This window comes from Manis pentadactyla, chromosome 16 (assembly GCF_030020395.1).
Source record: "Manis pentadactyla isolate mManPen7 chromosome 16, mManPen7.hap1, whole genome shotgun sequence".
Lineage (NCBI taxonomy): Eukaryota > Metazoa > Chordata > Mammalia > Pholidota > Manidae > Manis > Manis pentadactyla.
Window position 1 is genome coordinate 10219151 of NC_080034.1, and position 23800 is coordinate 10242950.

At 36.9% G+C, this 23800-nt stretch overlaps 1 protein-coding gene and 1 long non-coding RNA gene across 5 annotated transcripts in view; one reads left to right on the top strand and one right to left on the bottom strand.

The window, feature by feature from the left end:
• The window catches only part of LOC118927723 (uncharacterized), a 79732-nt gene extending 64545 nt beyond the window's left edge, over nucleotides 1–15187 (top strand). Inside the window, exon 3 of one of the 2 annotated variants that reach the window (XR_005030938.2) lies at nucleotides 15053–15187. This is a non-coding gene — a long non-coding RNA (uncharacterized LOC118927723). The remainder of the gene's footprint in view (nucleotides 1–15052) is intronic. The other variant, XR_005030936.2, reaches the window with a different exon arrangement.
• The window catches only part of ADGRB3 (adhesion G protein-coupled receptor B3), a 669309-nt gene that overhangs the window by 34258 nt on the left and 611251 nt on the right, over nucleotides 1–23800 (bottom strand). For 2 of the 3 annotated variants that reach the window (XM_036916253.2, XM_036916255.2), the window contains 5 exons: nucleotides 20639–20737; nucleotides 20149–20320; nucleotides 10228–10323; nucleotides 8749–8788; nucleotides 3612–4255 (listed from right to left, as the gene is read on the bottom strand). In XM_036916253.2, the coding sequence (XP_036772148.2) occupies nucleotides 3612–4255; nucleotides 8749–8788; nucleotides 10228–10323; nucleotides 20149–20320; nucleotides 20639–20737 (1051 nt within the window). The remainder of the gene's footprint in view (nucleotides 1–3611; nucleotides 4256–8748; nucleotides 8789–10227; nucleotides 10324–20148; nucleotides 20321–20638; nucleotides 20738–23800) is intronic. The other variant, XM_036916256.2, reaches the window with a different exon arrangement.

Consider the following 23800-nt stretch of genomic DNA (forward strand, 5'->3'; position numbering starts at 1 on the left):
TCTAACAGTTAAGAGATGTTGAATAAATATCAGTGTTTCAATGATTCAAAACGAATGCTGACCTGTCTTCTTTAATGATGTACCTAGAATTTTTCACGGAATAAATAAGTAGAACCACAATCCGAGATATAAACTCTATTTCATAGTCCCTGATGGCTTGAGAACTACCTCTTTTTCTCTCTGCACTTGCTCCACAGCACCTGGTGATGTTTTGCTTGTTATATACACAACATGCACATAGCACAGTTTGCTCATTAACTGAAGGTGAATGACTTGAGTGCTAATGACAATCAATTCTTCTTAACCCTAAGCAAAGCAATTAGAGGACTTCTAAGGGCTGGAGCCATTGGGAGAAATTCTAACATATTAATATTGCAATTATTCCATAATTGTGGAAACTAAATTTAAAATTGTTCAGAATTGCATAACAAATCCACTGTGGGAATGGATACAGTAGGGAAGATGGAAGATAACACATTATTAGAAAGAAACAAACAAGGTAATATTAGGCAGGGAGAAAATCTGGGTATGCTTTTATGCCAAGAAACTTCATGCATTCACCACACGTTTTCACACCCAGTAATGGGGGGTTAGCTGAACAAACTGGAGGACGGGGCCTTTTCTGCCGGCACTGCCTTAGGGACTGGGGAGCCTCCCTCGCTGCTGCCTCCTGCTTATTTGAGTAAATACTTCCACACCCTCACCCACTCTTCAGCTTTTTTCTTTCTCCCTCAACTCGTATTTTTCCTTGGCTTCCCTTTTACTCATGAATACCACATCTTAGGCTACAGCTGGTTGCTTTTACCCTCCTCTTTCCCCCAACCACCTCCCATGGTGGCAATTTGTGAACACCCACTTCTTGGGAGCAAATTTTATGAGTTAATAAGCACATCTTTCTATTACATCCTTGAAAGGGTGCTGAGGCACCTGGCTGGACGCTGCTGTCCCCGCGTTCCCTGCGGCGTGCTCCTGAGGCTGTTACCTGCCTTCTCACCCGGAGGACACTCAGGTTGTCCTATGGCTCAGCCTTGGGTCACCCACATATTTACCCAGTTTCATTCCACATTAGCTTCTAAGACTCAAGATACCTACTGGCTACTGTTGATCCCAGTCTCCATGTACATACTTCAGTCATCTTTCTGCTCTTTCCTATTGTCAGATATCATCTTCCCCACCGGGTGACAGACCCAGCTTAGTAGAGGTGACCTCTCCACGTGACAGGCTGGGCTCTGCTCATAGGAAAGCCACACCACCGACTTCATAGGCATTGGCCACCATCTTATCTCCAAAATCTGCTAGCTGTGCACACCTGTATTTCATCCACTTTGTGTCTTACTCACCATAACACCAATTGTCTGTCAAGGGTTAAAATGAACTCCAACACTACTCTCGTGCTAATGTTGAGGCCCATTACTGTCTCTTTTAGACAACATAAAACTGATCAGAACAGGAACATTCTATTCCTAGATTTGTTATGCATTTGCTCTGTAACCTTGGACAAATGACTTTACTTCGAGGATTATAACAATTTATCCATTGCACAGAGGTGTTGTGAAGATTAATTAATTCATGTTTTTAAGGTGATTTGAGGATCTGCTAATGAAAGATGCCATATAAATGCTAATTTTTATTATTCATTCCCACATCTATATATTCTTTCAGCTGTCTTCTAAAATGGTCACCATAAGCAATTTACTATTAAACTCTTCTAAAGAATGAAAATGAGGGATTGGGTTTTCATTCTGAATCCTGAATTTTCTCCCTTTTCAAGATGTAAGCCTTATGATTTCTAAGTCATTTAAATGCAGAATCACAGTTATATATGATGCTTATGCTTAATAATAAGGATATGGAGATTTGGAAACATTATAAATTGAATGAAGCAGCAGTTGGAAATATAGTCTATTATTCAAGCACACAAAACCTGCACAACATCAAACCTAGAGAGGTTCTTAGGGTTTTAGACATAAAGCATTTTTATTATAAGCAAAATATTGTAATATAATTCCATTCTAGCCCTTTTAGCACATCTTACAGAGCCATTCTATACAGATGGCTCCATAAGGTCATTATGATTTTTCCAGTGGTGCATCAGAATTATGATTACTTATGATGTTATATCACATGCACACTCACTGAAAATCCTTTTAAAAACTTTTGTGATTTTGCATGAACATTATGTCATCTGTGCTCACCTGATCATTATTGTAGTAGACTTGCTGGTTTGCAGGATATGCAAGTTAGAAATAGAGAAGCAGTAGCTATTCTGTTACTTTACAGTGAAGACTGATGGGTTGCTTTGGTCTGGAGGGGGCTGTAGACATTCTGGAGTGAACTAGGCTTCAGGTTCTGAGGGATGATTCTGAGAAACCCTATTCCACTTAAGATTGATCTGAAATTCTGGAATTTATTCTAGATCCCATATAAATTCCCATTTTGGTCTAGAATTTCCTTGATCCAGTTGGGAAAAGCCTCCAAATTACACCGCTCACCAAGTTAACTCTAGCCTTTCAGGATCTGTTCATTGTGACTTGGCATAAGGCATGGCTTTGTGGGCAGAACAGAGACATGGTTGCCTCTGGGCAACACCAGAACTTACAATTAACAGCATACTTCTGCTAGAAAGGGTAGGTAACCAATTATATTGTCTTTCACCAAGTAGTATTTTATGAAGAAATCTATTCTATTACAGCAGTTGGAAATACACATAAAAGAACGCATGTATCACACTGCATACTGAACACATCATTATATATCAGCAGTGGGTTTACAGCAAAACTTTGAGAAAGGATATAAAAGTCACATACAGAACAATAACATGATGTAGGTCAATAGAAAATAAGACATTGTATTCTTTAACTCTTACTTGGTTGATTGTGATACAATATAATTGATACTGATAACTGCTGGCTACTGTCTATCACTTTATGGGTTGTAAAGAAGCAGAGAGGAGTTAATTTTTTTCATACAAAAGCTCTATGGGTAGACCTCAGAGTCCTGGATTTTAGCCTGCTCTATGTACAGACCTCCTCAGGGTTCACAATTTAAGACTAAATACTTCAGTGGTGGTCATTTTGTAAGAGCTGAGACCAAAACATTTCCTCTAAAAGACATCCCTCTAACATTGTAAGAGAGTTTATCATCTGTGCAATGGTAAATGCCATAAAACATTCCAATTCTATTATTTTTAACAGCTGCCCTCACACAGAAAATCCAAACCTTGGTTTAAGTTTGTCATGCCATGCAGAAATTACTTTTGTAGCCAAGGGACCTCCAGTACCTGAGAATCATCGGATCTGGTTTTTCCTTATGAGTGCCCTCCTTGGCTTCCATTAAGAAAGAATTATGACTGATAGTTATCTTTTTAAATATAGAGGGTTCCTTCTTTTAAACATGATCTTGAAAAAGGTGATTCTGATGTACCACTGGAAAAAGCATGTGTCCAGAATCTTAATCCCAACATGCCCCAAATTCTTGTATTACACATAACTGTCAAAGTGAATGTGACTCTTTTCCCTCAATCCAGTGTCACGTGAACCAACCTATACACCTCTATCTCTATCTGTGCATACATTTCGACTATCAAGGGAAGGTTTTTTTCAATTGCTTACCTCTAGTGAACTCATGGATATTGTTGATCCAGTTTCACTTCTTGACAGTCCAGCATTATCGTCCAGCTCAGAGGCCATGAAATTCTTCACAGCTGTGCGAGGCTCAAAGGGCAAGTTCTGCATGTGTTCCTGGGGTGTGAGATGTTGATCTAAGTTCATATTGAACTGGTCCATTACAGGGGGATTCATGTTGAATTCAGGATTCACTTTATAGTGCAATAGCCTTTCATGTGGTAAGGTTTCCATGCCAATGCTCATTTTGCTTTCCTCTTTCATCGATGGCTGGGTATTCACAGAGCTTCTAGGCATCACAATGTAGTCACTCTCCATCATTCTTTCTTGAGGGTGGACTATGTCCATATCAGCCCCTCTCAAATTGTCATCTGTACATAAGTACACAGTTCTCCGCAATTCACTGTTCTCTTTTTTCAAACACTGATTGCCCAGCTCATTCATACCCATTGGCATGTGCAGACCCGTGGGCTGCTGGATAATGACTTTGGAAATGACGTTTCCAGGCAACGTTGAATAGCTTAGTCCTTCAGGGTTTGTTCCCTTGTCTTCTTCATCGTCATTTAGAGAAATCCGAGAGAGTGTTCCTGTGATCGTTGCTGCTCGGCAAGGACCGATATCCTTGTGAAGAACTGTGAATCAGAATATAAAAATTCATAGAAGAAAGTTAGCATATTTTAGTTTTTTCATTACTGTATTCTTTTGTCTCTCTACCTAACAATTTCCTTAATAAAATAAAAACATTACATATCTATTGTTTGGATGCTGTCTAGATGACTCCAACACTCTTTATTGACTCTGATACGCTCTCCCAGATCCCAGGTAGCCCACAGCTAAAGCATAGCTGAAAGCTGATGAATGAACTTTCAAAACTCTCACTGCCCTACCCTTAAACAATTCTGCATAACTTTTCAGGGGAAAGGCAGATTACCAAAGAAGCTTTCTCCATCAATCTACTGCAAAGAGTTTTATAAAATTGTGGATATATTCAAATGAATTTGACTTTTTCCTAAAGGCTTTTTCCCCAAAGTATTCTACAAGTTCTACTCATTAAAATACTGTGTGAAGGAAGTAACAATGAGAATTTCATCCTACTGAGCCAGAAATGTTGAAAATTAATGAGCATTTATCTATGAAGTCCATATGGTCAAGGTAGATACAGGGTTCAAAAGTATTTATCATGTTAAGCTCCATGTGGGAAAAGAAAGGAATTTTTCTTTTTACAAGATCAGTCCAGATGCTTGAGTTTCAATATTAAAATTTCCAAGTCTGTAAGAAAAAAACTGTATGAATCTCTGAAACCTGTATTCAGTTTTAAACCTGAAAAATAGTGACTTAGAAAAATTAAAAAGGCATGTTAACTTGTAGTAAGAGAATGAAAACATAAACCAAACCAAATCAAGTAAGCCAGTGGAAGGGTTCAGAATTCTTTACTAAAATATATTTTGGTGGGTTTATTTTTTGTCTCTGCATAAAATGAAAGCCATATTTTATGGGCAACAGAGGCAGAATGGCTCAAAGCATGCTTAGTTGTCAACAACTGTCAGTTTTGAGGTAGGAAAGAATGAAATTCTGAGGAAAAATTTTGGTAATTTTGGTTTTAAAAGCATATAGAACAGCATTGTATGCAAACTGGCTCAACTCGTGCACATAATTCTGCCCTATCTAAAAAGCAGAGCAACTGTCACTGAAATTTTACCAGGCATAGATAACTGTAAAATATTGCATTTACTGTCTCCTCATGAAAAGTTTCAGATATACTGAATTTTACCTATTTTAATCAAATTTTCAATAGTATAATAATTATTGTGTATTAAAGCAAAGGTTGAAAAATAGATTATGAATGTCTATTACAAAGAAGAGAAGCGTTCAAAAATATTTCAAAACATGCATCATTCATGTAATTACCTTTTACCTTTAGAGATACTGTATTTAATTATTGTATTAGGTCTCTTTATGATAGACATGAAAAATCATGTTAAATCTACATTTACATTTTTTTATTAATCTACAATTTTCCATGACATTTTGTACTTAACTACTATGTAAAAAGACTATTTCCAAACTTCTTAAGTAATAGATCAATAATTAATTGTGGTTACCAGGAACAATTTACATGAAAATACTAAGGGGCAAAGTATGTTAAATTAATAGATTTAATGATATTATTAATAAAATATTTTTTAAAAATCTCCAAATTCAGGAAAGAATATTTTTAATCCTTAACTGTAAGTAAAAACTCATCCAAAATCTGCAGTAGCACAATTTAAAGGTGAATTATGGGAACAAACCTATTATACTGCATTAAGGACATATAGATCATTTATACTTTTATGAATATATTGCAAACTATGAGGGAATCTCAGTACTGAATTTTGATTTCATAATCTGCAATTGTATATGATATATTTAGTTTTGTATAAATGTAATATCATTTGCAGTCACCATCAATGCATTTTTACCAAGTGAGACAGCCACCTTTACTGAAAATCTGTGCATCTTAAATATCTGGGGAAAAATAATTCTCATGAAGTAGTGTCTACTTTATGTAAGAGGAATGTCTGCCTCATAGACCTGCTGAAAGCGCAAATCCAGATTTTGAATATACAACACAAAGAAATCCATACCATCTACACAGGCAGGTATGATGTTGAAGTGACAGGGCTTTTGAGAGCCACTAATCAAGTTGTGAAAGGTAAAACACAAACACAAACAAAAGGTGACAAAAAGCACCCGAGTACTTTGCATAAAAGTAAATTTCAAACAAAACTTAGAGAAAGATTATTCAGAGTCCATGTATAGAGACTTTAAAATTGAAAATACCTCAAAATGGACAGAAATTTCTAGAAAAATGGAGAGGCAAGCTCCTCATGAGCTCACCTTAGAAGAGCACAAACAGAAAATGAAACATTAGAACATTTTTTATAAGGAATACTAAACCCTAGAATACAATGAAATCTGGGTAAAATCATTTAACGAAAGAATAGGATGAATACTGATGGGGTGAGACCCAGCTTGGGGAGGATGATCTAATAGTTTTCTCAAACTTTAGCATGCATGAGGATTACCTGGATGGCTTATAGGGGTACTGATCACTGTACCCCAGCCTGGGGTGGGGCCTAAAAGCATGCATATCCATCATCTCCCAGGTGATGCTAAACCAGCATGCTGGCCTGGGGACCATGCTTTGACAAACCCTGGTTTAATGTAAATACCTGTTAAAGAAAAGACAAAACTGTTCCTATTTTGCTTCTCTACCAAGGAGAACTGTAGACAGTACTCAAAAAGAGACTAAAAGTCAACTACATTGAAGGAAGGAAAATAGGAATTAAATGAATACCTAATTATTTTAAATACACTCAGGTTTCCCGGTCCACATAAATGCCATCCCATCTCGGAACACAGACGTAGAACCTGGCTTACATGGCTCGTGATCTTTGAGTAATTATGGAAAGTCGGTGGAGCAAGGGAAAATGTTTCATCACTTCTCCAAAGAGGGAAATAGTCGACTTTGGAAACCAACACCACTGAGATGGTCTCTTAGTAATATTTTAACATTGGGAAGGATTTTAATACTGGAAAGAATGCTTCCTAATGCCTTACACAGGCCCACGATGGGTTGCCAAGACATGTCAGCTATTCTGTGGCTGTGCTATGGTCATACCCTGCATAGAGTAATTTGATTGAATTCAGGACTGAGAATAGGAGACAAGTCTCTCATATTATTGTGATTATGACAACTCTGATTTCAGACTGCATAGCTGGTTAGTGGTTATGAGTCAAATCTGAAAAACTACACTCGGAGGGAGTCTGAATGAGGTGGGTGGAAGCAGGGTTCTATACTCCATTTCATTTCATCCCATTCAATTCCTTTCCTGAGAGTTTAGAAGATCTAGAAGGTATTCTTATCAAACTTTCAGTGGCCAAACAATTTCAAATGGAGAGAATACTAACCTGAAACTAGGAATATAATAGAAAATAAAGATAAAAGCAAAGGCCAGAGTTTTCTTCAGGGGGGAAAAAAAAAAACCCAGAACATTTACATAATCTTAGCCCAGAAATCTGGGAATCTTAGCCTCTGACAGCTACTACAAGAAGTCTTAGGGATTTGAGAATGACAACAGCCTGACATTAGAACTGTACCAGCTGCTATGAAGTCAGATGAAAATGAAGATAGCATTAATACAAGTAAGGAGCCAAATGTGATAAATGCTGGATAAGTATGTATATATTTGGGCACTACAGTTTAAAGTTATTAACAAATTGGAGACCACCTGGGCACCTTGCCTGCCTGGGAGGATGCTATGAGGAATGGATAAGGAAACATAGTTTGTTTAGTCTGGAGAAAAAAAAGAAGACTTGGATTGGGCTAAATAATATTTGCATTCAAATATTTGGATATTTACATGAAGCAGACATCCACTTTTATTCAGATGGCAGTACTAGCCAGTGAATAAAAGGAAAAAATAAGATCTATTCTGTCCCAGTGTAAAGAAGCATTTTCAACAACTGGTAATATCCCCAAATGACAGGTAGTTTCCTTTAAAACTCTTGAGTCTACTCTTGGTGAGAGTTGAGCCGCCGGCTGGAGAACAACCATCAGGAACACTGTGAAGGGACCCGAGCACTCTAAGGAACAGGTGTGAGTGGTTTCTCCCGGCCTCCGCTGAAACTGCAATTATGAAACATAGCAGCTACTATGAGACAGACAGACAGACAGACACACACACACACACACACACACACACACACACACACACACACGATGGTATTTATTTCCTCCTTACCACAATCCCCATTCCACACATGACGAAACTGAGGCAGAGAGAGAGGCTGAACTGGCCGGCCTTACACCTGACAACCAGCATCAGTGGAATGGAAGTCTCTGCCTCCAAGCAGGTGCCTTTTCGCTTTCCCGGTGCTCCCAGTTGACCTTCCTCAGTTTCTCTCTCCTTTCTCATCCCCCAACCCCCGCATTCTGCTGTTACAAGACTTCCATTCGGAAGATTCTATTTATTCATCTGTGTGAAATGTGGTATGAAACCACATTTTCCTGAAGACCAGAATCCGTAATAATGATTTAACATCCCTAATGATTATATTTTCAAAATCCCAATATTCTTACCTGATCGACAAGCAATGTCTACATCCTTCTCAAAGTCTGTCTGTAATAAGAAATAATAAGGTATAGAATCATCACTGAAGGAAGAGCTCAAGTGACTTTATCTATTAGATTATCTGATGCTTACAGCTATCTGACTAGGAAGTACTGGTTACTGTTTTGTGTGAAAAACTTTCTCAAGGAAAAATCAAATTGCTTTAAAGAATATTTCTTAGCGACCAGATATTAAGCAAAATCAATGGAATCACAACATACAGTTTTAATAAGACAATACAGTAGATACAACTGTCATCTTCAGTCAGTAGATTGACACCACATACAAAAGGATAGAATGTTAAGGGAATTCCTTAAACCATAATAAAAAGAATGTGCATTATTATGAATATACTTAACTAAATGTATTTTGTAAATTTGTATTTTTTAAGCATTTATTTTGAATATGTGGTTTATAGTGTCATACCTTGTAATACAGCTTTGTCATACTGACCCATTTTCACTCAAATGTGACAAAAGGATTTTAGGTTCAAGAATTAAAGTTGAAGATTAAGCAATACTAATCTGGTCTAGAACCTGCTGGAGTTCAGCTCCATCCTCATATTTTCTCCAAACTTTTATTTTAAACAAACTATTATTTTAAATGGCAAAATTAAATCAGCCCATCTTAAGAAGTCTTCCAATCATATACCTTTCCCTATAAACATTTTAAATTAGAAATTTCAGTATTCTATTTGTCTTTAATATAGAATTGATTATTCCTTCTCAAGTCTTAGTTACTAGTATATCACTCATTACTTTATGTTGTCTAATCCCAAAACAATAATATATCAAATAGGTTATAAAAGAAAATCTCTATTATATAAGCCCTGATTTTAACAACACATAGTTTACATCTTACCACATTACCAAAACGCACCAAAGTGGCTATGCCTAAAGCACCCCTTAATCCCAGACAACAGGCAGCATTCAGGTATGACAGCTGATCTTTTACTGGAGCTGCGGCCACCCCCTGGGCTGTAGGGTGGTGGCTCTCACCTGCGCCTGCACATTGGAACCAATGCCTGCCTGGGTCCCACTCCAGAGATGCCGGTTTCATTGGTCTGGAGGGAGGATTCTAATGTGCAACCAAGGCTGGAAAACCACTGCTTTCAGATTGGACGTGCAGGTCCATAGAGTTCTGATCTATAAATAAAAAAGATCCTATGGACGAAGTTATCCCTAAATCTTTGCAAGGATGAAAATACTCTTTGGTGTTGCATAGAAACACACTCAACACGCCTGGGGACCAGTAACAGATAATGGACTCCTAAGCAATCCAGATAGAATAGTTACCTGGTATCGGACTTCCAAGTCTGTTCATGAACTACAGCCAGAGTCACTCAAAATGGGACTTCAATACTAGATACTATTTTACTAATAAGAATATTTGTTCATTCCCTTCACAAATCACGATTGAATTAACAATCAGGGAAAATAAAAGCTCACCATGATTTGAGCATGCCCATTAGGGAAAGAACTTGAAGAATCAGCATTGATTGGATCCTGACAGTTTCTCAATCGGCATCTAAATGCATCCTGAACCTGTGAAAAAAAAAATGACATTCATTTTTTTCTGTCTTAGTAATGACCAGATACTGGTTTTTTTGGCAATCAACTGAGATAGTGGTTATTGTTTTTATGAACTACTACCCATTTTGTTTACTTCTTAATGCAAACGCTGATGTGTCTGGACTTTGTGCTATGCCAAGGAAATGTATCACTTGTGACCTACAGGGGCAAAAAGTGCTCTTCAGCTGTCAAAGCGGGCATGTCTGGCTCAGCACTAATAATTAGTGCCAGAGAGATTTATTTCCACTGTTACACACAATATATATGTCTTTCAAGGGGGATTTCTTATATGTTATGGCATAATCTTCGTAACAGCTTTAAGCACTGTGAACAATGAGATTACTCAATGATCTTTCGACTGGAATTGATCTGGAATTTTCCTTCTATGTCTCCTGTTAGGCACCATATCGGGGGGGACTATATCTCGCCTCCCTTCACGTGTGATGTGCCCTGATGTAAAAACGAAACAGAACCAAACAAAAAGATTACAGAAATGGCTGTTTCTGGCTGACTGTCTGGAAATAAAAAGTCACTTAGCAAAGCCAAATTTCCTTAATATCCATTCACATTTGGATTCTGAGTAAAGAATAAACATATCTCAGGGAAAATTGAAGAACATTAAATCCTTTATTAACAACAAAATAAACATGAATAGATGAATAACACGCACACAATCAGTCGATAGTTACTGTGATCGTGTGATTCCTCTGCCTCAGCGCATCTCCGTCTCCCGTGGCCTAACAAGCTGTTGACAGATGTCACAAGTAGCTCCCTGTCCCAGTCATTGACAAGGTCATGTTTCTAATGTTCTGTGTTTCTGACTTCACATTACTGGTATTCTCCTTCTAGTTTATTATAATCGTTTTATTCAATGAAAAAAACAAAGCACAGGTAATGTCGCATTTCCTTTACTTTACTGACATACCTTCATAGAAACTCTCAAAGCAAACACATAATGATCTTTAACTTTGAAACACCATGATATAAAATGTCCCGTGCTGTTTTATTGTGACATGTGAGTAGTACACGTATTGGCCAAGAAAAAACTGAGCCTGTTAAATCATTTCCAGCTCCTCCCACCCACTTTGTAAGTTATTATTGCAAGATTTGAAAGTAACATGGAGTTCAGTCACCACCTCCGAGTCCTGGCTAGCCAGTTCAGTAATGAGACCTTTGTCCGCTTCTGTTTGTCCACCCCGGGTTCTCATCCCAGGGACGGGGTCACTAACGGCTGAGAATCCAGGGGTGGGAGGGACTCTTTCTCTCTGACATCTCTTCCATTCTCTGATTCTCATATTTCAGAATCTGGGACTGAGACTCTCGGAGGAGTTGCTTGATAGAACCGAGCGACTTTTCAAACACATCAGTAAAAGTACAGGTTCAGTGAAATCTAGTCTGACCACCTTTTCCTGAAGAACTGGATAAATATTTAAAAGTTAATTATCCAGCTTTTACCCTGAAGGAGACATGACATGGGGTAAGTCAGTCTTTAGATACCATTGCTTCCAGGCTCCTCCTCTTTAGATTAAGAAGATTTAATAGCTGAAAATCATAAAGTGAACACAAATTAATAATCAAAAATTGGTAATGAGTCTAGTGTTTGCCAAATGATCACTGTTTCTGTTAAATAGAAACTTGCACTGGGGGAAACCACAAAGAAATGTATCTGTTTTTAGAGAAAAAAACCCGAAGGACTAACATCAGAAAAACAGGTACATGCTGATTTTCTGTGTGTGTCCTGAAGCAACTGTTCAAGAAGCACAATTTATAGAAGAAGATAAATAATATGTTAGAAATATTGCCTCCAGGAGCTTGTCACATGAAGAGATTTTTTTTCAGATCTATTTCTAAATACTAGCATAGATAAAATATGAAAGGTGGCACTTGGTAATACCAAACAATGCATTTAACTGGTCCTCACCGCTCTCTATTTTTCAGACCTTCAGAGTGTAGCTATCAAGGCTATTTTTGTCCAACAATGAAATATGGAAAAGCAACTTCTGTAAGTTTCTCTTCAAAATCCACTATCTGATTTCTTGAAGGAGACATAAAAGAAATCTCTTTTTTATAACACACACACACACACACACACACAAATCGATACCTAAAACTCCCAAACTCCCAAATATGACAATGGATTAAGGGCATTTCTACGCTAGAGAATGATGTCAGCTTCACGAATTAGTCAGTGCTATTCAGAAAAAAATATAAAACAGAAAAGCATAACAATTCTCCAGTAAATTCAAGATCATTTTAACAGTCACATCAATGCCATAATTAAAGTGTTAGATTCCCTGACACTTTTAGTGTCTCTGTTATTTCTAATTCAGAAAGCTTTTCGAGAGAAACTTTGCTTGATTCCAAATGCTCCATCTGATTAAAAAAATTTTTTTAATTGTATGCAGGCAATGTAGATGAATTAGTCTTAAATATTTGTCTAACACTATCAGGGAAGAATGATTTCATTTGATTTCTTTCTGCATATATATTCCTTATAACAGAAAAGGGTGTTTCAGGCAATAGAGTACATAGGAAATACATCTGTAGCTATTTGGAAACATTTTGATAACTAATTGCATTTTCTATCAGGTAAACAAAAAAGACTATGTTTGTGAATTAATGTTACTGATGGAGAACACCTGAAATTTTTTAAAAAGCATGTTGACAAGAATCTTAATTCCAGATGAGGAGGAAATAGAACAAAACAAACAAACAAAAGACAGAATCTAGATCTGGCTGTCCTCTCTTGAAATTAAAATCTTTTGTGTCAACAGTCATATTTACAACGCTGGACAATAACAGTCTTGCTGTCCTTCTTGTCTTATGATTAAGACTGAAGAAAAATAGTTGTTAATATTGGTTATGTAAGCTTTCTAAGCTGACTTACTATTTGTAAAGAACAAGTCACGTTTTTTAGGCAACAATTAATTTAAAATTTATTTTTAGACACTACAACTGAGTTCTTGAAATATTATCATTTTTTAAACTTACATAAGACCAGTGAGTACAATTTTTCAATGAACCTGTGCAGAATAATTACTTAACATAAATTATGGCACAGTTAAAATCTAGACTTCAAAATTTCCTCTCTTCATGATAATCTGCCTAAGAGTTTGTTCCGCCTTAACTGTCAGCCAGGTGGAGGGATAAAAGGTATTGGGAAATAGCAACGAACAGATACATAAATTGCCTTGGAATATTTAGGGAACTTTAAGGAAATCTGATGTCATGCTGTGACATGAAAGAAATATAAGAAACATCTTCAAAAGTCCGGTGACGTACAAAGAATGGGCTCTCAGGTTATCTTCTCCAAGTGTCCAGCCGGGACACCCAAGTGAAGCTGCAAGTTCCTTCTGGGAACTGCCCTAAAAACTCCTGGGAAAACCATCAGTCCTTTTCTTGCAGTGGATTCCTGGATGAGACACGAGTTCGGAGAGCTCAGCAGTGGGTCTTGCTCCTGTCTTGCCCCCGTGGGAGGGCGATCTGGTTCACCTCAGCAGCGGCCAGCCAGGGCTTCCCGGAAGGCGGGGCAGAGTGTCACTGTGGGGGTCAAGGCCAGGTTTGGAGCTGCTGGGGAAGAATACCCAGCAATGACTGGCAACCTTGCAGTTTAGAGAAAAACCTCCCAGGACAGGGCTGCCCTGTTTGAGATGGGCTCTGTAACCAGCTACGGAGCCGCTCAGACCCAGAATCTTCACCTTGTAAGAAGACAGTTTTATTGCCAGTTGTTTTTCTTGATTTCTTATTCCAGAGATCATTTTAAGACAAGAAACTAAGTTATATTCTTGTAAGCATTTGATATTGTTCACTTGGGAGGAGGGGACTGTCTTACAATTCTGTTTTTTTTTTTCTGAATCTAATGTCTACTATTGTTTCTTTTGATTTATATTCAAACAAATGGCTTAGCTCTTTGTAAGCATATTACAGTTCACATAATTTAATCGTTCAATGAACAAGTAAGATTGTTTTCAATTTCATATGTATTGTCAGTTGATACAAGCATAAGTCATATGAGTGACTTCACATGATTAAAATATTCCCCGAAATCTTGAAAAGTAAAGGAAATAAAACAAAATTTTTTTTTGCCTTTTGGTATACATTGAAGGAAAAATACGAACTTCAGTTTTTCAGATTTCAGTCCTACTGACCTTCCATTATAATCCTCCACCACCTAAAGGCTCTATCACTTCATCTCAAAATTGTTTTAGCTTTTTATCTTTTTCCTATCAGTTTAGGGGGGTCACATAAGCCTCCCTAGATGACATTTAACATCCCTAGATGGCCTGAAAAAAATATAATGACATTTCTTTAGCACAAAAATAAGAAAAGAAGGTAAGTTATACATGAGATACCAGCACCTCTGCATCTACTGAAGTGATTTCATTTTAGCCTCATGTCATCCACTGAGGCAGACAATAAAAACTTAGTTCATGACCTCTTACTTCTTATACTTTAAACCTTTATTCCAGACATAGTTAACTTCCCCTCACCAGCTTAACAATGCTGACAGGTGCAACCCTGGGGGTGTAGAAGGTGGGTGAGGGGGGTGGGGTTTACCTCTCCCTCTGGCCAGGCACTCAGAAGAATTTTGGGTAAGAGCAAGCCACAGCTAGATATGACCTGGCAGACATGCCAGAGTTTGCGTATGTCTGTCTCAGTTCTTCACTGATGCCATCTTATTCATCTGATTTCACGCTCTTAGGCTCCTAAACCTCTGCATGGATTTGGAGGCCCACAAGTCAGTTTAAGATGATGCAGATATTCATGATATCACTGGAATTATGCTCAAAGCAGGAAAGCTTGATCTGGAAAGAGGTGAGATTGATATTCCTCACCTAAGAAAGGGGATGACTATTGGGTGAAGGGGGGGTTGGTGATTTTTGTGAAAAAGTGTATAAGAATATAAGCATATTGTCCTAGCTTGTATCATGTCCATGCTCCTATTTAAAAGCAGTCTTTGTTTTCCAGTCTCTGTTCTTATAAAATTCAACTCTACTTAAGTATCTTTAGCCAGTCTCCATTTCCAGAAACACATCCTATTTTATTAAAAACACATAAACAAAATCTTTAAGTTTCTATTGGCCTTTCAATTCAACCTGACGAAGACAAAGCTCTTGGCCACTCACTTCCTTCTCTCTTCAAGCCGTGTCCTTCTGAGCAAACTGAACATGTCAGGATTGGTACGTGACAGCATCACCCTGGGTCGCTGCCTACTCTATAAAATCTATTGGATTTCTTCATGACACCACTCACAGCGGCTTCTTAACCATGGCCACTAAACGCTCCATTGAGAAAGCTCTAAAACACCACTTACTGCTATGCCCTCAAATGTTGTCATTGTCTTTCTTGGTCCTGCAGTCATAGCTGTTAAAAAAAAAAAATTCACTCTAGTGTCCAGAATTATATCACTTGCTCTAGGCCTCCATGGGCCCCAGGTGGTCCCAGAGAAGACTTTCGTTCCTACTCTTCACCAAAGGCTCAATCCCAGGGAAGCCAGATGCCCAGGAACCTCTGTCCATCTTCCTCTACTTGAAACTTTCATTTAATCCTCCAACTGCATTTTCTCCCAGGACCCTATTATGTTCTGAGTCTCCCGTCACCCAGTCCCTCATCTTCAGAGACCCGCTGAGACCCCTGCCTCCCTCATTAAGGGAGCACACAGACAAGCCCTCCCCTAATAACGAGTCACACCTCATTTCCCTGTAAACAGTCAAGCTTGGAGATTCATGCACCTCTTCATCTTGACTGTATTACATGCCATGTGACCTCTTTTCAAAGTGCTGTCTAGTTATTTCACCACTATTTGTTTCATTTATTTTTAAAAAATGGTTTATTTGGGGAGAATATTGGTTTTAGATTAGATAGAATATTGGTTTTATACATTCACTGTCACATGCTTTAAATGTTTATCTGTACTCCTTATGGAATTTATAAGACCAAATGGAAAATGGCAAAAGAAAAAAAAAGGTGGAAGGGAGTGGGAGAAAGAGAAAGAAAGAAAGGAAAAGCTGTTCGTGTTTATTTTAAGCATTTTGCTACAAAACTGCTTCACAGGTTTTGATGAAGATTCTGAGACCTCATCTGGTGCAGCCTAGACTCCTGCCAGTACCGGGGAAAAGGGGAAAGGGGAGAGGGGGGCTTGGCCCTCCTACTAACGCCACAGAACAGCCACAGGATCCTCATACATCTATCCAACAAAATTATCCTGTTAAGCACTTTCCTTTTTTTCCGTCCATTTAGTGAAAGGGTTTCATTGTAGCTTATTTTGTATCACAGTCTTGTTATTTTCCCCCTCTGACATCAAGCTGTAAGATTGTCTTAGAGGCAGGCACAGCCAGAGACAGGGAGATGAGAAGAATAAGCAGGCTCCAGGAAACTGGTTTCCTAGCAACAGTAACTATTTCAGAGGTTTCATAACTCTTGTGTAGTTTGAATTTCCATAGCAATGTGGAGAATAGTAAATAGTAGATGTCGTTATGTGTTTTAATGCCAATGAATTCTAATCAAGAAATGACAGATAAATGAAGGAAGTATCTAGATTCTATTAGATTATGTCTTATTAGGTATTAGGCATACTAGCTTCTAAGATCTAGTTTTGATGCCAAAAGTAATGTGTTGTGATAAATCAGATGGTTTAATGTTTAAAAAAATTCTTATTCCCTCGTTTTCTCTTTTATCAGAAGCATCTACTAAAGCAATTCAGGAGAGACAGGTGCTCCAGAAGAAACTACATTTTTCAAGAATACCAATTTGATGGAATTTAAATATTAAGATGTCAACTCTGAATGGAGGTCATGACAAGTTCTTAAGCAAATAATCAATTTGCTTTTATAAAATAGTGGAATATCACTGAGTTGACAGTACCATAGTGATCAATTTTCCCATTTCCCTCCTGACTGGAAATGATTTGGTTTTACAACTGGAAACCCAAAAAACAAAGGGATTTTTAAAATAAATGAAGCCCTATACACATCATATTTAAAATGCCACCTTACAGTATTTTGTTTCCTTTCTTCTCTTAAACTGCAAGACTATATTCCTCCCCTGTGGACACCCACCTCCTGCACAAGAAGACTGCAAAAGTAAATACGGGTGAAGCCTTTTGAATTCATATTAGAACAATCGTTAAAGACTAAAATGACCCAAATATGTAAATATGGGTCAAAAACACATAGAAATAGAAATACATATGTCTATATCCAGTTTATCTCATAATTGAAGGAAATATTCCTTCCATTGCTTATATATTTTTTTAAAAGAAAAATCCATATGAAATATCTTAAGTTTTTGTGGGAAAAAAAACCCAAAACCTTTAAAGTGTAAAAAGCAATTGGGAGACAACTATATTCCTAGGGTCTCCTAGGGGATTATGAAATAAATGAATAGATATGAGTCATTACCCAATATTTTACAGGTAGCTTTGGCTTTGGTATATTATTATGGAATGTTTGTTGATAGGAGACACAGAGAATATGAGAATACTCCTGGCCTGTGGTTAATGTTAGGGCAGTGTGAGTACTGGTAATATGAGATAGACCCATTGCTAGTGTTAGGCAATACACAGGAGGTCAAAGTTTCAGTGAATCCAGTGAGGCCCATTCTGAGGTGGTCTCTGGGATTTGCAAAACCCTCTTGCATAAGGTTCCTTTGGTTTTTCAGTAACAACTTCCTCAGGAATTCTGGAAGAGAATTACCCTGTAACTGAAATCTTCTCTGTGTACTTGCACAGGAAGGGTATTTGTTACAGGGTATTTGTAACAGTCAATACAAAAATAATGGATAAGTGATTTTTTTTCATTTCAGTGCTGGGATGAGAGTTAAACTATTAATTTATTAGCTACAAAATTATTCAATTTTAAATTAATCATTGAAAATGTAACAGAGCCAATATCCATATTTTTATACCCAATTAATACAGAAAACATATTTTTAGACACCTGTTTTAGCAAATTTATTACATGATTTGATTTAATTACACATAAATCATGTTTTTCTTACAGTTATCAGTCCAATTAGCAACTATGGAAAAGTTCTGATGGAAATGAATTTTTGTGCCAAGTATTTTTCTTCATTTGAGCAGCAAAAATTTGATAATAAGTCATCAAAATATCTGTCACTTTAAAACCTGAATATTTTTATTATTAGCCTAAGGCTATCTAAAAAGCTTATTTCTAAAAAAAAGAGACACTAATTTAGATGGGACACTTTTCCCCCTCATTTACACCTGAAGCATTAATATCTTCTGAAAATTACAGGCAAATATATCATGCATCTTGCTTAAAACCTGTAACCATTCATCCTTCATAGTCAACCAAAAATGTATCATGTGTCTACTCACTTCAAACAGTTTTGTTACATAACATACTGGTGATAATACGGAAGCCCCACAGTATAATTACAGTTCAAGAAGAACACAGCCTTAAAATATTCAATTTCCTTTTAACTTTTACTTAACGTTGGTCTATAAATAATTAGAAACTTGGAAAATGTTTACTGCTGATATTCTAGGTAGAAATTTGCAACAAGAATGGTAAAGCTTGGCAACTGTACATTAAATGAGATTTTTTTAATGATGAAAAATAAGAGCACCCTTGCTACGTGAAGTCACTGTTCTGTTTTCATCATCTAATGTTCTTAGAATACATGTTTATCGATGACATCTGCATATTTTACTGAAGTAGCACGGAAATACTGTTCTCTCCGTCTAGTAAATCAGGTAAAAACCTTTGGTTACCTTCACACATCACTGTAACAACTATGTGGTGTGTACGCACATGCACGTGTGTTTTTGCAATGTGCACAACATGAGACAGCTCTCAAAGAAGCCAGATGATGCAAAATAACAACGCAGGCAGTTTTCTCAAAATTACTAGCTGGCACTGTGTCACTGTGTTTTAGTTGCCACCCTCCCCAGAGTAAATGCTAAAGTGACTCATAAACCTTGTAAACACTGTGTCAGCACTTGCAAACACTCAGAAGAAATTCTGTTCTGGTTGGAAAACAGTACTTTATCCCTAAACAACTCAAGTCTGAAATTTATCACTGTTTTAGATGGATCTGGTGCAAGTTGGTGTCTAGACATGTGAATGATGATGGATGACTTTTTTTCCTCATTGCTGACAATAAATCCCAACGATGACCTGGAGAAATGCTGTGATTACAGAAACACAGTTCTTGGGGACAATTACTTTCTTCCATGCTCTACTATATATATTTGTTTGTGCTTTTTCTGAGCATAGGCATCCATATTAAATCATTCACCTTTAGTGACCTTAACCACAATTTAGTATAGAGACAGAAGAACCGTGCATTAAATGTTTAACGTTTTTCCATCTAAAATTCAATTAGTTAAATATGAAGAGCGGGGATAAGCTGTGTGTAAGAAGCACGAGTTAGGGAGTTGGTTTAAGAAATATCATTGTATCATGTTTATGGATTATACCTTTTAAAAAATGCCACTCTACCCTCTTATCCACCAGTTTCTCTAACAGACTTATCTACACGCAGGACTCCATCAGAGCCTCTCTTGAATCTAGCCTCTTTGGTTCAAAACCTCTGGTTGTGTGCTTTCCCTTGCACACTCCCATCTGCTTTAATGCTTCACTTTCGGAGTTGAAGAAGTTCTGTTGAACTCTGCCTTAAAGCTTCCCTTTAGCTTTGATTCCCAAACGGTTACCTTTAGAGGAGACCAGCTTTAATCTGAACATCCAGATATTAACATAAAAGGTCACATTCCTCGACAAGGAGAATACTCTTCTAACCATCATCCCTGTCTTCCACAAGAATGATGTTCCTCACCTCTCTCCGGAGGATGCAGTGGACCATGACTATCACAAAGCCTTGCAATGAATCAAACACGGCAAAAAGTATTTGAAACAATATGGAGCGTTTGTCGGTCATGGCCAGAACCGCAGACATCCACGTCAGAGCCAGAAGGGGCAACACCACACAGGAGCTCCAAAGAGATGCCCTGTTGAGAGACACAGAAAGCCACATTACGTAGCTGCATGTCACCCCAGGAGATAGCCAAACCCCGATCAGCAAAGCATTATTGCATGTGGTACCAAGACCATTAACTCGGACACCACAAAGCTGATAATAACATTCGATAGTTTTACTTATTTTTTATAGATAATCCCACAATAGTTATGTAAGCAGTTGCCAATCAAATATTTAAGTAGGCTCTTAGCTCTAATATTAGCAAACATGACTTTTATTCCATCACAGCATTTTCTCACATGCACTGTACGAGATTTGTAACAAGAAGATGTAAATGATCGGGACTAACATGGCGTTACTGGCGGTGGCAGCTGACAAAGCTGTTGTTGAAACTACTCCACACTTGGCACATTTGAGCGTCAAACCGCTATGAGGCTCACTCATCTGACTGCAAACAAACAGAACACCCACAGAAAGAACAGAATATTGAATTGTCACCAAAAAAGAACGTTGCTGCCACAAAGTAGCTTTTAAATACGATTTCATGCAGAAAAGTATATCAAAGATGAATGCTTTAGATCGTTTTAAAGGTGCATTTATACATTTTTGTAACATTTACCTTCTAATAAGATGAGCCTTAGTCACATGCGAAGCATTTTTCCATCATTTACACCATAAATGGCTCTTGTGTCTACAGATCAAAATTGCCCAATACACTGAGTTAAACGTAAGCATGTATTTGTGTAGACATACAGTGAAAACCCTTTATTCAGACCCAATAATCAAACGTGACAGTACTCCTAGCTGCAAGAGTTTCACCGTCATCTACAGAAGGCACAGGATATCAATTAAAACCTTCTGAAACATGTATCTCAGAAGTCCAATATAGGAAGAAACATATTTTATCTTTAATCATTTGTAGAAGATAAAGCCTTTACTTCAGATTTGTATTTTCATATTTCTTCAAATTTTAGGATGATATTTTAGGATGATCTGAATATAGGGGATGATGAAATTTGATGAAATATTAATTGATAATAAAAAAGGTGATCATTTTCTGCTTTAATAAAAAAACACCTTTAATACAATTATTAAATTAAAAATATTCTTTCTGAACATTTTGTCATGGATTTCAATTTAGCATTTAAAATGGTCTGTTCTAGTCTAGAGCATTTTGCAGGTAAATTCTGATTCAGATAATTCAGATCCTATTTATTGTATCATAGAAGCAAAGACACACTCCATAGAAAGCCTTTATACACATTTTACATTAGAAATGAGTCCCTTGAAAATGACTGGTTTATTAGAACATAATCCTTTAGGAAAAAACAAAAGGAAATAATTTCAATAACAATTTAAAACACCTTGAAATTATTTTCAGTGGTGTATTTCTCTCATCCATTTCCACATGGTATTTATATCTAAAATCTAAGTTTGTCTGGTAAGTTTTATTAAAAATAATATTGTAGTGGACTTCCACTACCACGTGTATAATAAATATGGCAGGACAAAGAAAATCCTAAGTTGGCCATAAATCAGAATGTCTGGTCTCTTTTAAAGAAGTGCACTCACTGGTGAATAGTGTTTGATTGAGATGATAAATCTAAACACTATAAAGTAAGTAGATTGATCAGTAGCTTCCCTGAGAAAAATCAAAGTTTTCAGAGTTAGATGGGAGGGGAGGGAATATAACAAATCATTCACTTTACTGATTCAATGCAGGGCATATGTAGTAGTCACATGTGTCCCAATTTTTCAAAATACTAAATAAGCAAAATTCTACCCAGCCCGGTTTCTGAATGCCTCAATGGGCATGCCAATGTGTTTGAAACTACTCCCAAAGGAGTACCTACACCAGAATTCTCCACAGTGGCTGCACAGTACATGTATATTTCCAACCCCAAAGACTAATTTAATAAGACCCAGCCATCTGTATTCTTTAAAGTTTCATCAATTACTCTAATGAAAAGCAGGAATGAGCCCCACTGCCCTACCTATACGTTTATCTTCTATCCTAAGTTCCATCAGAGTAATATTAAAAAGGCATAGCCTAGTTATTTCCTTTACCACAGAAGAGAGGCTATTTGGTGTTTGTGCTTTGAACATGGATGTGGCTTTCTCAGTTTAAGAACATTTTGCCTCTAGGCTCTAAAACACAATTGAAAAGCCAAAGATTATTAAAAATTAACTTTAGTTAACAATATAACCACATATTTTAGTCCTGAAAAACACTGTAATTTGATCAAAGTATGGGCTTTTCTGAAAATAAATGTTAAGTCATTATTTGAAATGTTTATTTCTCTTTGAGATTTGAGACTGACGAAAGGGTCCACACATACTTCCCTCCAGTCTAACTGTTGAACACTATGTGTGATGTCTATTGGGGGGACACCTTTGGAATTCTATTATTAGGTATGAATGCAGCAGAGGAAATAGGCTGCTCAGGGAGATCGAATATTTTTTTTCCTAGTTTGCATGACCATTACAGAAATTAATACAATATGAAGAACACGTAGTCTAGATGCTGAACTGAGTTGCTGCAAGTGATAAAATAAAATTTTGTTTCTTTGTTATGGAGGAAATTATATATATAAATGCAAAAACTGATAACGGTTTAAAAAAAGTGAATTTTGCTTAAGTTCAAGTGTAACCAATGTCCACCAGAGCAGGAAGAGGGGTCATTTCACCACTGTCTCTGGGTTGTTCCATTTGCTTTTGTGAGGACCTGAGGTCTACAAGTTCTAGTTCCCTTCCCAATTTTCTTAGAAAAAAAAAAAATTGTGTCCGACTCGTTGTTAATACTATTAAAAATTCCCTGGAAAGAAAATACACAACTTCCCTTTGGAAAAATCTCATGGGATTTGTGCAAGATCCTGGTGATGTAGTCTCTTAAATTTCAGTTAGATGAGATAAAGCAGTTTAAAATAACAGATAAGAAAGTCGCACTTTAGAAAAAGGACTATGAGATATTCTGTTTGGGATAGTCTATGCTATTTTAGCTGTTTTCGTTCTTTCCAATTACATTTTATATGTGTTGATATTTGCACTAAATTCCCCTTTATATGTATATTTTATGTACTAGGAAAAAATCAATATTGTTTGGGCACTATAAAACTTGTCAAGCTATTGTATTATTAAATATTCATTCATTTGTTCCTTTATAAATATTTATTGAGCATAAACTATAAGCTTGGCATTATCTAATTATTGATTATAAAAAGAATAAAGGGAGCAAAGAAATAGGAAAAAACAGGAGGAAGAACATCTTGGTACCATATCTGATTCTAAATAATAAACAGTGTTTCAAAAGAAACACTTGATATATATATATATATATATATACACGTGTATATTCAAACAACCCAGAATAGTCAATATGTATAATTAGGGAGCTCAGTTGTTAAGTTAATCAATTAGCTTCCTGCTCAATGTTTCTTTAGTTAATTATGATTATTTGCTCCTCACCAAAGTCTGTCTTTATCACTGCTTTTCTGAGAACTAAAATTGGCCT